Here is a 16,835-nt window from a genome sequence, read left to right on the forward strand (position 1 = left end):
AATTAAGGTCGAGAATTGACTCTAATTGAACTAAATTTATGATAGATGTAGGCAGTGGCGTGACATGCTTACAGTTCAAGGTGGTGCCACAATCAGAAGCAAATGACTTAGAAATGCTATATTTGTCAATACAAAAGAAAGAAGAAAAAAATAAAGAAAAGATTTATTCAAATAAGTAAGAGGCAGTATATACCATTTCACAGTATTATTTTTGTTTAATGCTGTACTCCATTTTTAAAAGATGGACGCGGTGCTAGGCACCAAATCAACCTATATAGCCACGCCCCTGGATGTAGGAAATGATAAGACAGGCCTAACTCCCAATGTACTCTTATGAATAGATGTCTACAAGTAGTTACAATCGTATTGAGAAGGGGGGGGGGGGGGGGGACTACTGTTTATTTAGTCACAAGCCAACTGCTATGTGTGTAAAATGCGCTTGGGAATGGCGAATCCTGATAATAAGGACTCCCCTTCATGTTTGGGTTATGTTGCTATAATCAGTTGGATTATAATCAGTTGGATTTTTGTCGATATAGGAACAAGGTCAAACGCTTTTTTTTTCTTTTTTTTTTTTTAATTAATGTCCAGATCAACAAGGTTTTGGAGTGTTGTCTTTAAAAAAAATCTCTCTCTCTCTCTCTCTCTCTCTCTCTCTCTCTCTCTCTCTCTCTCTCTCTCTCTCTCTCTCTCTCTCTCTCTCTGGTTTACCACACACACACACAAACACACACACACACACTACCATTGAAAGAGGGCAAAGGTCACTGGACCGTGATCGAATGTTTCTTTCCGCCGTTTATTCTAGTCATTGCTTTTAGAACAACAAACAACAATGGCGTCCGAGAAACGGCAACCGGGTTCTGCGGGTACAAACAACTCATCAGTACCACCAGAAAAGAAAAAAAGAGGTGTTCGAGTATGGATGGATGGCTGGTTTGTTCATTTTATTTCTTCTGTATGAACTCTATTGCAATGATGCATTTCAATGCCTTCGAATGTAATTTTCACCAAAATGGGGCGTGGCCTTTTCGGCTCGTATGATGTGTACAAATATTCAATACGGGTTAAAAAAGAATGGCGTGATTCTGCTTGCTTCTACTTCTATGACGTTGGAAATGCCACGTCAGAATTTAATTTTCTTTCCCAAATTGAAAAATCAAGTTCAGAATATTTGATAATGAGACATAAAACTAGATTAAGAGTTTCAAAACAAAATGTTTTTGAAAAATCATAACAATCGTCAATATTAATTTTATTATTATTTTATTAATGATATTTATATGGAAGTATCTAGGGAAGGGGGACCAAGATTTTGATCTCCTTAGCTATAATTGGCCAGTTTGTCTAGGGAGACCAAGAATTTGGCTCCCTGGTGTAAAACTGTATTTTCGACTGTTTTTTTTAGGTAATAATCACAACCCCCCCCCCCACACACACACACACACACACACACCCCACCAAAAATAAAGTCAGGAAAGAGATTGCAAGTTATTGGCCGGCCGTCTACACAATATTTAATTTAGTTTTATTTTTTACTGAGTGTCTACGTACACGGTAACTTTAGGCAGTTTAGTGAGCAGCAGCAGTGGGAGTCAAATTGTGGCCCAACTCGCCCATAAGAAAGTTATGACTGGAAATTGCTGTTCGCTTTTACTAAAAGTTTTAGAGGGGTTCAATTAAAGATGCATAACTTCGTTATAAACAGAAATATCGCAGATATTTTGGTATCATTATTTTCGTTACTGACTAACGGGGCACCTAGCCTCAGGATCTACGTACACAGTAACATTTATACACAGTAACCTTGAATCTTGCCTTTAATGGGTTAAATTGTATTGTTTGATTTTTAAAATAAACACACACACACACACACATACATACAGAGCGAGGTCTATCCATAGCTTGTATTGTAGCGGCAAACCAATTGTTACAGGAGCTACCGTGTACGTAGATCCTGCAGCTAGGTGCCCGGTTACCGTGTACGTAGACACTGCCTATTTTTTAAAACTATATTTTTAGATTTTTGCAAGGTTAACAGTGTTTTCATTTATGGAACTGCTTCTTCGTGTTGTAGCTGTGGAGTGTTTTGTTTTTGTTTTTTTTTTAAATTTATTTTTTATTTATTGGTTTGTTTTTAGGCCTTGTAGCTAACATTATTATCATATCCCTACCCCCCCCCCCCCTCTTCCGCATACGAAATTAATTTTTGTACTCTTCTTTTTTAAATTCAATTTTGGCAAGATAGACCATGATTTTGGCTTCCCGAGTAAAGCCGTGTTTTCATTTATGGAATTGTTTCTTGTACTATTATCCAAATGCCGGCTGCTTTTTTCATTTTGATTTTATATCATCTCCCCTGCGCCCAACAGCTCGGTTGCTTGTGGGTCGCCCCCCACCCCACCCTCCATCACCAGTTTTCTTTCCCTATCTAAAGAGAGCTCCGCATGCATTGTTATCTAATATTTAATAATACCGATTGGTCTTCGTAATGTCGTGATTTTTATACAACTTTCGTATAACTGGATAGTTTCTAAATAACCACGAAGTCGGTATTGGTTCAATCAAACGTTATCATAAACCAAAGACCATCATATCTGGAACGGTGAAACAAAAGGAAAGTAATAAGTATAACTGGAATCAATGGTGAAACAAAAGGAAAGTAATTAAGAGTAACTGGGACTAATGGCATAATATACTAGTTTCTTTAACCAATAGAGCATTTTAAATAATAAAACTTGACAGAAATTATCACGAGGTCTTGTACTTGTTGCTTGTACGTATATCTCTGATTTCCAACTCGTATTAAAAATAGCGGCATGATTTTTTTTGTTTTTAAAATTCTTGCACCATATCTGGCCCAGTGGTTTTATGCATTTTAAAAATGAAAAATTTGCATCACGGTTAAATGAATATGCATTCAAAAAGGAAGAAAATATGCAAAAAGAAATATGCAGGCTTCAATAAAATGCAATAAACAATTCGGACAAATCGTGCAACTAAAATCTGCGAACAGAGACCCCCCTCCCTTTTTTTTTTTTTCCCTTTCTTTTCTTCATTGACTTCAGTGAAAAACCTCTTCTCAAACGAACTTATCTCAGACTCAATCTCTGATCCAACGAGTAGTATAGGCAGACTCACTTTTTAAAAATGTTTCTGTTTTCTACTGAGACAATCAGTTGAACTTCAAAAAAACCAAAGGTCTGCTGTCGGCATCAGCTAGTAAGAAACAGAGAATGACGATAGAATGGAGACTACCTCAGGCCTCATCCTACCATGCATTAGGGGGTGGGGCAGGGTCAGTGTCATTTAATATTAGATAATAGTGCATGAGGAGCTCTGTCCTAGATACGGAGAGAAAATTATAAACTGATGATGGGGGAAGATGGTGGGAGGGGACCCGCAAACGACCAAGGTGTTGGGTGCAGGGGAGACCATTGTACGAGATCAAAGAGAAAAAGCTGCTGCAGCTGCACTTGGATGTTTTTTTAAAAAAACTTTTCCATTTTCTTCCTTTTTACTGGCACTGAAGTGACCTAAATGTGATTGCAAGTGCTGTAAACCCCTTACAAACAAAGGTTTTGTATTCGTCGTTGAAGTGCATTGTACTCAAGAATAAGTAACCTCCCCCTTCCCCGGAAAAGTAAATGGATTTTTGGAACTACATAAGAGAAAATTGAAGAACAAAAAAGAAAAAGAAAATTCATTTATCCTGATTTTTTGATAAAGGGGAAACCTGAAACGTCCATTATATCTGTTTTCGTATATTAAATTGAAGCTTACATTCAATTTCACATTGTTAAAATAATAAATAAATTAAATTCCCTTTATTCATCCCATAGGGGAAATTTATCTCTAGGGTCTATTCCAAGGGAAGACTGGAATAACGCAGGCGTCAGCCTCATTGCATTGTTTGTTTTTTTAAATAGAATTTTTGGTTCGTTACAAAATCGTGTACTTATAGTTATAGTGCTTTATGCAACTTGAGGTTCTCTGCACTTCTCAACAATCAAATGTGTTTCTCCAGATTCAACCAATGTGTAGTTTGTTTTAATGGCTGTGACATGTGTAAACCCTTTCTCTTTTCCCAGCTTTGACATGGTACATTTTGGACATGCCAACGCTGTTAGGCAGGTAGGTCAAGGTCACTCATTCCATCCCACACCAGCCATTTATCATTTGATATTCAACTGAAATTGTCAAAATTAGATTTGTAGTTTGAAAATAAACTGTCATATAATCTTAGCACAGGGCTGTGGTTTTTAATTTTATATCACTTGTTTTCTTGGTTTTAAAAAAATAATCTCCAGTCAATTTTGGTCTACCACTCCAGTCAGTTTTTGATGTTAGACTTTATAATCTTGTAAAATGAATGATTTTGGAGTAAAGAAGAGCTCAAATATAGTTTTGATAACGGTTTATGAGTATCTTTGTTAAAACCTTGCAGATATAGCACACGTGTTCTTCAAACCAACCATAGAAATGCTGATATTGTAGAGGACTTTATAATTCAGATATAGCACACGTGTTCTTCAAACCAACCATAGAAATGCTGATATTGTAGAGGACTTTATAATGCAGATATAGCACACGTGTTCTTCAAACCAACCATAGAAATGCTGATATTTTAGAGGACGTTATAATGCAGATATAAGCACACGTGTTCTTCAAACCAACCATAGAAATGGTGATATTTTAGAGGACTTTATAATTCAGATATAGCACACGTGTTCTTCAAACCAACCATAGCAATGCTGATATTTTAGAGGACGTTATATTGCAGATATAGCACACGTGTTCTTCAAACCAACCATAGAAATGCTGATATTTTTGATGATGGTGACGTCTGTGACATTATTTTAATTGACTTCCTTTTTCATCCTTCAGGGTAAAGAATTTGGTGACTACTTGTGCGTTGGGGTCCACTCGGATGGTGAGTCTTTTTAATCAACATTTGATATTGTTTATTTATTTATCTTGTATGCATTATTTCCCTGGTCGTATCATTTGGACCAGTGATATTTGTCAATGGGGAAATGCTATTACAATGAACCAAATTCATCAATGGGAGAGATGGAGAATTTCTAAAAGTAATAATTCTAATAATTTTGCTTTATGCTGTCATAATCTCTCTCTCTCTCTCTCTCTCTCTCTCTCTCTCTCTATATATATATATATTTTATATATATATATATATATATATATATATATATATATATATATATATTTCTTTCCTGCCTCCTTGTGCTTATTCTCTCTCTTTGTCTTTCTCCACTTCATTTTATTGGTTTTGTACCGTATTGAGGTCAATGGGAGTACACAGTAACTGGGTTCGTAAAAAGGTCACTATTAAACTCGGTATATTTTCATCGTGCAATAACACATACTCGCAAGCTTGTTGTGTTATTGGAAACGATAAAAATAACTTGTTTAATAAATACAAAGAGATGAAAAAATGGTATATAACCACATGACACAGATAGTATTGTGCATTGTGAAACTGGGATTCACATAATAAAAATCACTCAATTTTTTTTTACATTGGCGCTTACTTCCTTTTACCATATGACAGCAGATTTTAACTGTACCACTACAACAACTGGTATTGATATAATAGCAATTAACAATAACTGTACAACTACAACGATTCAACAACTGGTATTGATATAATAGCAATTAACAATAACTGTACAACTACAACAATTCAACAACAACTGGTATTGATATAATAGCAATTAACCATAACTGTACAACTACAACAATTCAACAACAACTAGTATTGATATAATAGCAATTAACCATAACTGTACAACTACAACAATTCAACAACAACTAGTATTGATATAATAGCAATTAACCATAACTGTACAACTACAACAATTCAACAACAACTGGTATTGATATAATAGCAATTAACCATAACTGTACAACTACAACAATTCAACAACAACTGGTATTGATATAATAGCAATTAACCATAACTGTACAACTACAACAATTCAACAACAACTGGTATTGATATAATAGCAATTAACCATAACTGTACAACTACAACAATTCAACAACAACTAGTATTGATATAATAGCAATTAACCATAACTGTACAACTACAACAATTCAACAACAACTGGTATTGATATAATAGCAATTAACCATAACTGTACAACTACAACAATTCAACAACAACTAGTATTGATATAAAAGCAATTAACCATAACTGTACAACTACAACAATTCAACAACAACTAGTATTGATATAATAGCAATTAACCATAACTGTACAACTACAACAATTCAACAACAACTAGTATTGATATAATAGCAATTAACCATAACTGTACAACTACAACAATTCAACAACAACTAGTATTGATATAATAGCAATTAACCATAACTGTACAACTACAACAATTCAACAACAACTAGTATTGATATAATAGCAATTAACCATAACTGTACAACTACAACAATTCAACAACAACTAGTATTGATATAATAGCAATTAACCATAACTGTACAACTACAACAATTCAACAACAACTAGTATTGATATAATAGCAATTAACCATAACTGTACAACTACAACAATTCAACAACAACTAGTATTGATATAATAGCAATTAACCATAACTGTACAACTACAACAATTCAACAACAACTAGTATTGATATAATAGCAATTAACAATAATTTAAGTCTACATAAAACATGCTTGACAAAACAACTCAGTGTTGTGTTGATATTGTATTCTTTGATGTATTTCTATTTATGTTGCTGTTGTTGTTGACAGCTGAGGTAGCCAAACACAAGGGCCCCCCTGTCTACTCAGAGGAAGAAAGGTACAAAATGGTGCGAGCCATCAAATGGGTGGATGAGGTGAGATTTTCATCAAATAGATTCATATCAACATTTATATAGCACATTTCCTTGGGTTTACCATGCTCTATGCATTTCACAGTGTTTTATTTATTCCTTCAGCAGTACACATGGATTCATATGAACATTTCATACAGTACCAGTCACCTGTTAACACTCTTGCAATATCTGTCACGGCCTATAGCCAGGTATTCATTCACAAATGGTAATAATGTGTGTATAGTTCTTTACCCAAGGACATGTCTTATAGTTCCATACCCAAGGACATGTCTTATAGTTCCATACCCAAGGACATGTCTAATAGTTCCATACCCAAGGACATGTCTAATAGTTCCATACCCAAGGACATGTCTTATTGTTCCATACCCAAGGACATGTCTAATAGTTCCATACCCAAGGACATGTCTAATAGTTCCATACCAAGGACATGTCTAATAGTTCCATACCCAAGGACATGTCTTATTGTTCCATACCCAAGGACATGTCTAATAGTTCCATACCCAAGGACATGTCTAATAGTTCCTTACCCAAGGACATGTCTAATAGTTCCATACCCAAGGACATGTCTTATAGTTCCATACCCAAGGACATGTCTTATAGTTCCATACCCAAGGACATGTCTTATAGTTCCTTACCCAAGGACATGTCTAATAGTTGTGTCTTATAGTTATGTCCCATAAACCGTAACTGACTCTTTCTCATGGTATTGATCAATATTCTTCTCTTTCTCACCTTCCTAGTACATTCTTTGTCAAGATTACACGTTTCACAACCATATAAAAAGGAACTTATAACATATTATGTTTCTTCTACTTTCTCTGGTCTTCAACTTCAGGTTGTTTGACACGACTGGTCGCATTTTATGAACACATTATTTGTTAATTCTATTCTTTTTTTATATCCTCTATGTCTCCTATGGTAATGGTAGCGCCTAAATGTCTAAATTTCTTTACTTGTTTGATAGACTCTCCTTTACTTGACCAGTGAAAGGTGGTGGTGTTGTCATTCTTTGAGACCACCATGCATTCACTTTTCTTAACATTTAATTCAAGAGTATGCCATCAGAGTACCATCGTCTGTATTCTTCCCCCTCCAAGAACGGCACCTTTCATACTTTCATATCTTCTATTTCTTTGAATATTATTTCACTATATATGTTATAAAGGTCTGGTGATAAGACGCAACCTTGTCCTTCTCCCTTCTCGATTTTAAAGAAGTCTATCTGATGTTTCATTATCACGTTTGACACACGCTGTTTGATTCCAGTTTATGTTTTTCATAATTTGAAGGTCTTTACTGTCTACTCCAATCTTTTCTATGATTTTGAAAAACGCTTCATGTTGTACTGAATCAAAAGCTTTGGAACAATCAATGAAGCATAGATTATTTTTGTTTTTTGATTGACCGTTACATTCTTGTTTTCAATGTAAAACTTGCATTTACCGTACCCCTTTCTTTAACCAAACCAAACTGCTCGTCACTTATCTCTGGAGAGATCTTGCTCCTCATTCTTTCATAAGTATTCTTAATATTATTTTTGTGGCCTGGCTCATTATGCTGATTGTTCTGTGTTGGTCACAATCAATAGTTCCTTGTTTTTTGAGGATGGTAATGAATACAGAATGTCTTAAAACGTTAGGCAGGACACCTTTTAAAAAATATATGACATTAAAGGCTTTTGTCAGAATGTCTATTCCCAGATAGTCGAGGGCGTCAATCAATTCTATTGAGAAACTATCTTGGCCTACCGCTTTCCCCTTTTCAATCTCTTTGCAAACAGCTTCTACTTCTTCTCTTATCATCTGGGGACCCATGTTCACAGTGGAGGATCCTAATATGCACCTCTTTTGTCATCTGTGTAAAGATTTTCTATATATACTGCCCAACACACAGTGTCCAAATTGCGATACTTTAATACCGCGGCCTCCCCACAGCCCTACCGCGGTTAATCGATGCCAGATGTGCCAGGTGATGACTCACCCAGTTTCGGCGAGAAAACGAACGGCGCGCTTGCTGGACATGCATGTTCTAGTAATTGTATGCAATCAACAGTTGGGCATTCCCGTTAAATCAAAACATGCCATTGAAAGCATGTAGGGTGGAAACTGTTAGTAATGATGTATGGTTGTGACATGAGAAGTTTCAGTAGTCTATGAATGATGGAATGATAGTTAGAACGAAACAAATGTAGGTCATTTTTTAAACTGATTATCATTAACACTTTTCAATTAAAGTGTCGATTACAAGACAATGAATCCATGGACATCTGATTTTTTTTGTTTTATATTACTCTTAAAACTATTACAATTATAACTCACCCTCAATTTCTCTTGCGAAGTTCATAGTTAATCCAAAAAATGCTCTTGAAGTAGTTATCTATATCCCATTACTGAATTTTTTGAAAGTCTGCATAGAGGTTTACTGAAGCTAGCTTCACAATAATCTTGGAATTGTCAATTTTATAAAATCTTACTTTATACAAATGATTTTCAATAATCCAAATATGAAATTTTAAACATAACTACTTCTAAAACTACTACTACTACTACTACTACTACTACTACTAGTACTACTACTACTACTACTACTACTACTACTACTGTTCCAAGCCTGTCACAGGCCCCCCTACCCACCTCCCCCGAGAACACATTGAGATAATACATTTGAGCACAAATGTGAATATTTAACATTTATCCCTAAATCGCTCATATCGCGAACTTATTCTAAAACTTATATTAAAGACAAATACTTAAAAATAGGGAATGACGAAAAAAAATAAAACTTCATGGATCCAAACCAGAGTTATTAATTAAATTAATCACATCACTCACATCAAATTTGATATCATTCCAAGAGCGATAAGCAGTCGTATTTTAACTAATATTATTTTCCAAGTTGAAAACCAAGAAACAATAAAAATTACACAGAAACAAATCTGAACTTGGTGATAACATGAATAATGAAAATAAAATGAATCGTTCTGAAGGTTTGGTGGGGGGAAGGGTGAAAAAGAGGGATTTTCAAAGCAAATAATTGCATCACAGTGTTGCACCACACGCGCATGCCACGCCAACGTCCGGCTTGCATACCTATCGTGTCATGGTCAATTACGTTTTTCCCGAGAGCAAGGGTATCGGGTATCAGGTGGTCAGCCTGATGTGAGGCGATTGAAGTAGCGCTCAGAGTCGAAAATATGACGCTGTGAACATCTTAAATTTCATTGTTGTCGATGATTATATTACCCTTTGCATATTCAATGCATTGTCTTGCCATGGCTGGTCGTTTTCCAATATAGATCTTGTACTGACAATCATGTTCAATGTAATCTTTCTTAGCTCTCTTACTCTTATTAGCTTCTTTATATTCATTGCTGTTGTGTTCTTGTTTTCTTCTTTCATCCATCATTTCCAAGATCTTGTCATTCATCCATTTTTGTTTTGGTTCGTGTTTTTTCACAGATGGAATAGTTTCTCTTGCAGATTCTGTGATGCAGTTCGATACTTGATTCCATTTCTCATCTATATTTATATCTGAGGTCAAGTTTTCACCTTTTTCTCTCACGCATGCTTTGTAACCTCTCTTTCTTTTGGTGTTAGACTGTCATTAATGATGATTTATACACGGTAAGCCCATATTAATGGATGTTTGTCATTAATGATGATTTATACAGGGTAAGCCCATATTAATGGATGTTTGTCATTAATGATGATTTATACACGGTAAGCCCATATTAATGGATGTTTGTCATTAATGATGATTTATACACAGTAAGCCCATATTAATGGATGTTTGTCATTAATGATGATTTATACACGGTAAGCCCATATTAATGGATGTTTGTCATTAATGATGATTTATACAGGGTAAGCCCATATTAATGGATGTTTGTCATTAATGATGATTTATACACGGTAAGCCCATATTATTGGATGTTTGTCATTAATGATGATTTATACACGGTAAGCCCATATTATTGGATGTTTGTCATTAATGATGATTTATACAGGTAAGCCCATATTAATGGATGTTTGTCATTAATGATGATTTATACACGGTAAGCCTATATTATTGGATGTTTGTCATTAATGATGATTTATACACGGTAAGCCCATATTAATGGATGTTTGTCATTAATGATGATTTATACACGGTAAGCCCATTTAATGGATGTTTGTCATTAATGATGATTTATACACGGTAAGCCCATATTAATGGATGTTTGTCATTAATGATGATTTATACAGGGTAAGCCCATATTAATGGATGTTTGTCATTAATGATGATTTATACACGGTAAGCCCATATTATTGGATGTTTGTCATTAATGATGATTTATACAGGGTAAGCCCATATTAATGGATGTTTGTCATTAATGATGATTTATACACGGTAAGCCCATATTAATGGATGTTTGTCATTAATGATGATTTATACACGGTAAGCCCATATTAATGGATGTTATGACTACAGGAATTTTTTGTTTATTTTCTTAATTCCTTAAAAAGTGTAGGTACCTTGTTAAGTGTGCTTGTTCCATGATCTTATATTGTTGTATGTTTGTGTATTTTGATTCCCTTCAGGTGATTGAAGATGCCCCATATGTGACGACATTGGAAACCCTAGATGAGTACGACTGTGATTTCTGTGTCCATGGAGGTAATGCCTTCAACTTGCAACTCTCATCTCTTACTGAATAATAGTCATAAAATTATTATAATAATCATAGTAATAATAATAATAATAATAATAATAATGATAATAATAATAATACTAATAGTTATAATAATAATAATAATATAATAATAATAATAATAATAATAATGATAATAATAGTAATAATAATAATAAATAATAATAATAATAATAATAATAATAATAATAATAATAATAATAATAATGATAATAATGATAATAATAGTAATAATAGTAATTAATAATAATAATAATAATAAAAATAATAATAGTAATATAATTATTATAATCACAATAATGATACTTTTAAAAAACAAAAAGAAAAGTAGTCCGTTGGAGCAGATGTGTCCTCATGGACAGGTCTAAAAGTAGTCCGTTGGTAGTAGTCACCACTGCTGCAACCACCATCACAGCATTGACCCTGCCACAACTACTACCACCACATCATCATCATTATCACCAGGACCACTACAGCGTCATCGCTACTACAACCTATACCAACACTAGCATCAAAAAATTAAATTCGCATCTTTTTCAGGCAAAGTGGCTTCACTGGTCTGTCTTTCAGGGAAATTGATCCCCGTTAACTCTCACCCATGGTTGGAGTAGAGGGACAGATAATACAATGATATATATGTGTGTGTGTGTGTGTGGTTTGTGTTTTGTTTTTGTTTTTTAAGGATTTTACGGCGCTTGCAACACATTAAGGTCATATCAGCGCCAGTAAAAAGAAAGAAAATGGGATAGTAAAAAGTTCTAGAATTATAAATAAAGCAGGCAAGAAAAAGTAAGACAAAGGGGAATTGGGAACAAATAGGGACCAGATGTAGATTCCAAGAGCATACCACCAATGTATACAATGATATATGTGCATGTGATTTGTGTGGTGAGGTGATAGCTGTAAATACTATTAGTTTTCTTGATGACTCCATCTGGTTGTATATTTTGTGTTGTTTAGATGACATCACCACTACAGCAGATGGACAAGACACATACCATCTGGTCAAGTCTGCTGAACGATACAAGTATGACTCTCTGTCTGCGTGTCTGTCTGTTTGTTGGTCTTTCACTCTCTCCCTCTCCCCCCCCCCCCCCCCCCTCTCTCTCTCTCTCTCTCTCTCTCTCTCTCTCTCTCTCTCTCTCTCTCTCTCTCTCTCTCTCTTACAATTGTTTGTTTGTCTGTCTACCTGTACCATCATCATCACCACTACCATCATCATCATCACCACTGTCATCGTCATCATCACCACTACCATCATCATCATCACTACTACCATCATCATCATCACCACTACCATCATCATCATCACTACTACCATCATCATCATCACTACCATCATCATCTTCACTACTACCATCATCATCATCACCACTACCACCACCATCATCACCACTACCACCATCATCACCACTACCACCACCTTCATCACCACTACCATCATCATCACCACTACCACCACCATCATCACCACTACCATCATCATCATCATCATCACCACCACCATCATCATCACCACTACCACCATCATCATCACCACTACCATCATCATCATCATCATCATCACCACTACCATCATCATCACCACTACCACCATCATCACCACTACCATCATCATCATCACCACCATCATCATCACCACCATCATCATCACTACCATCATCATCACCACCACTACCACCATCATCATTATCACCACCACCATCATCATGGCCTTGTCTATCACTGATGTGTTCCTATCCCAAATCCTTTCAGGGAATGCAAGAGGACGGCCGGTGTGTCGACCACAGATCTAGTTGGAAGGTAAGACTGACAGCGTGTCGTGTGTAGCTTGTACATCACAGTCAAATCAAGGGGACATAACACACTTGTCAAATCTCTTGTCACAGAAACAGATTTTATTGGCATATAAAACTTAAGAATTTATATTGCGCAATATCCACTAAATGTGCTCAAAGTGATTTACAAAGTGTCCCTGACCAACAGCAACACGTAACATGTAGAACGAGACATGACGCCTGTTAGGCCATATTACAATTTACGGTAAGAGAATATGAGTAAAGAGCCTTTTCCAAGGACTCAACTATTCGCCAACCGAGGCTCAAACCCAGGACCTTCCGATCCGAAAGCGAACCACATAGCCACACATATACAAATATTTTTGTTTGATGTCTCATGTAAAGACTCTAAAATTTAAAAAATGCTGGTTTTCTCTGTTTCTTTTTTCCCCACTGGGTGAGCTAATATGGCCACAACTCTGTTCCTAATTAAGATGTGGTAAAAATCTCATTTGCATTGTACTAAATTATTGCTCACCCTGGCTTCATCAAGACACAACATTGGAATAGTTCCCACTTCTGGTTGGGTTCTTTGGTTTTCTTCCTTCTTTAAATTTCAAGTCACCTCTGGTTTTGTAATAACAGATTTAACAATAAGGATCGAACAATACTGACTCAACTCACGTTCCCATTAATTCATCCAATTTCGTCTATGGTATAGTAACAGATTTAACAATAAGGATTGAACAATACTTATTCAGCTCACGTTCCCATTCATTCATCCAATTTCATTTATCAACAATTTATAACGTTCAACGTCATACTCTCCTACTGCACTTTGTGACAATTTATTCTGGGATTGAATTGCAGTTGGAAAAAACGGTTGTGTGTGAGAATTTAGGTTTGACAGTGGATTATGGAATCTCTTATCATATCATGTCCCAGTTTAAGTTTGATGGTGGATTATGGAATCTCTTATCATATCATGTCCCAGTTTAAGTTTGACGGTGGATTATGGAATCTCTTATCATATCATGTCCCAGTTTAAGTTTGACAGTGGATTATGGAATCTCTTATCATATCATGTCCCAGTTTAAGTTTGACAGTGGATTATGGAATCTCTTATCATATCCTGTCCCAATTTAAGTTTGACAGTGGATTATGGAATCTCTTATCATATCATGTCCCAATTTAAGTTTGACATTGGATTATGGAATCTCTTATCATATCATGTCCCAGTTTAAGTTTGACAGTGGATTATGGAATCACTTATCATATCATGTCCCAGTTTAAGTTTGACAGTGGATTATGGAATCTCATATCAGGTCCTCTAGTTACTGCCAAAGTTGGAAAAGGTTTTAATCTGTCTTGTTGTTGATACACAAGGCCGTCCACTATCTTGAAAAAGCAATGGGACTTTAGCTTGTTTCCTTCTTTACTTAAGTGTTGTCCATCAGAGGGATTTTGTCAGGAACTCACACATTTCTCTGCCAATGTGAAGGCACAGATGTTTTTGGATATTGAAAGAAGGGCAACTGACCGTGGAAAATATGTGCTGTCAGATGCTATAGTAGTTACTCGTTTTTGGTTGATAAACATAGTTTGTCATGAAATTCAGATTTCTTTTTTCTCCAAATAGATATTTTAAAACTTTTTGTTTGTTTGCTGCCTGTGCCCACCAGTATCTCTATCTCAGATCAAAATGTCAACTACACCAGGGATCAAACATTGTCCCTTTGCTTGTGAGGCAAATCCTCTATCAATTGATTTATTTGGACCCCTAGAAACATGAATAACATGAATAAGACATCAAAGTCACTCCCAAGATAACATTTTTAGGGTATTTGTGTATGGTAGTAAATACCAAATTTAATTATTTTACCAAAATGGTGGTCAGTATCTCATAAGAACTCTATGTGTGTCTATGGATGTGTGTGGCCAGTACAATATGTGTATGCAAGGTTGTGTCAAAATGTACATTTTGTGATATTCGCCATCTACTCTCATCCATTTCTCTGGGTGAAATAATGAAAAATAAACTAAAAAACAGACGATCTAGCATTAAAATTGTTTTTTTCTCAGTGTTGGCAAAATTGATCGTCTGCCCAGACCTTTTGTTTTAACCTTTTATAAACAATTTCTGCTATTCTATTGGAGCTGGGTCACCCATTGTGTGGTTTATTTTACATTATTAACTCTGGGTGGGGTTCCTGACCTCCCATAGTGGGCAGGGAGGTACTAGCCGTGTCTTCTATCCCCCTGTCTCTGGGTGGGGTTCCTGACCTCCCATAGTGGGCAGGGAGGTACTAGCCGTGTCTTCTATCCCCCTGTCTCTGGGTGGGGTTCCTGACCTCCCATAGTGGGCAGGGAGGTACTAGCCATGTCTTCTATCCCCCTGGGTGGGGTTCCTGACCTCCCATAGTGGGCAGGGAGGTACTAGCCGTGTCTTCTGTCCCCCTGTCTGTTTTCTAATTGCTCTCTGTCTTTGTCTTGGAACGGGATTACTTAGTTTTGTTCTGAGCCTGACTGGGAGGAAAACAGTCGAATGTATAGTTTTGAGAGATGATGGTTTTTTTTCCTTGTAAATCATCACTGTGGTATGTTTTGTTTACATATTATATATGATTTGTAAACGTCTGAGTGTATCCCTCTTAGTGGCATTTTGTGCTGGTGTCTGGATGAGACTTTTAGGTGATCTCAAATTAAGTACATTGATGGTATGCTCTTGCAATTTACATCTGTTCCCTATTTGAACCAGTTCCCCTCTGTCTTCCTTTTACTTGGGTGTTATAATTGTAATTCTAGAACTTTTTACTATCCCATTTTTTCCCTTTATACTAGCGCAGAAATGACTTTAAATTAAATATGTTGCAAGCAAAACAAACAAAAAAACAAAAACGATTTCTGCTATTCCATCGGAGCGAGATCACCAATTATTTGGTTTATTTTACATAATTAACTAATATCAACAATGAAAACGAATTTTCTCCTTAGTTTTACAAAATAATAATGGAGTAATTTTGTGGCAAATGTCACAGAATAGATGTTTCTGACACAGCCTCATATCTTTGTGTTGTTTCTGACACAGCCTCATATCTTTGTGTTGTTTCTGACACAGCCTACGTCATCGTATCCCTCTTTCTTTGTGTGTTTCTGACACAGCCTCAATATACATTGTTGTTTCTTCTGACACAGCCTCATATCTTTCGTGTTTTGAACAGCCTCGTTTTCTTTTGTTGTTTATGACATGCTAATTCTTTGTGTTGTTTGACACCCTCATTCTTTGTTGTTCTTCTGACACAGCCTAATTTTGTTGTTCTGACACAACCACATTCTTGTGTTTTTCTAAACAGTCACTCACATTATTTGTGTTGTTTCTGAATAGCTCAATATCATTGAGTTTTCTTCTGATACACCACATATTTATGTGTTTTTCTGCACAGCCTCATATCTTGTGTTGTTTCTGACACAGCCTCATATCTTTGTGTTGTT

The 16,835-nt window shown here is 35.7% G+C and overlaps 1 protein-coding gene across 2 annotated transcripts in view; it reads left to right on the forward strand.

The window, feature by feature from the left end:
* The first annotated feature begins 801 nt into the window (after positions 1–801).
* LOC144972234 (ethanolamine-phosphate cytidylyltransferase-like) overlaps positions 802–16,835 on the forward strand; it is a 42,485-nt gene continuing 26,451 nt past the window's right edge. Inside the window, exons 1-7 of one of the 2 annotated variants that reach the window (XM_078913273.1) lie at positions 802–936; positions 4,092–4,134; positions 4,888–4,933; positions 6,790–6,875; positions 11,456–11,531; positions 12,526–12,592; positions 13,321–13,368. In XM_078913273.1, the coding sequence (XP_078769399.1) occupies positions 836–936; positions 4,092–4,134; positions 4,888–4,933; positions 6,790–6,875; positions 11,456–11,531; positions 12,526–12,592; positions 13,321–13,368 (467 nt within the window). In that variant the 5' untranslated portion in view covers positions 802–835. The remainder of the gene's footprint in view (positions 937–4,091; positions 4,135–4,887; positions 4,934–6,789; positions 6,876–11,455; positions 11,532–12,525; positions 12,593–13,320; positions 13,369–16,835) is intronic. The other variant, XM_078913274.1, reaches the window with a different exon arrangement.

This window comes from Berghia stephanieae, chromosome 5, assembly GCF_034508935.2.
Source record: "Berghia stephanieae isolate SIO BIC M18660-M18661 chromosome 5, UCSD_Bste_1.3, whole genome shotgun sequence".
Classification (NCBI taxonomy): domain Eukaryota; kingdom Metazoa; phylum Mollusca; class Gastropoda; order Nudibranchia; family Aeolidiidae; genus Berghia; species Berghia stephanieae.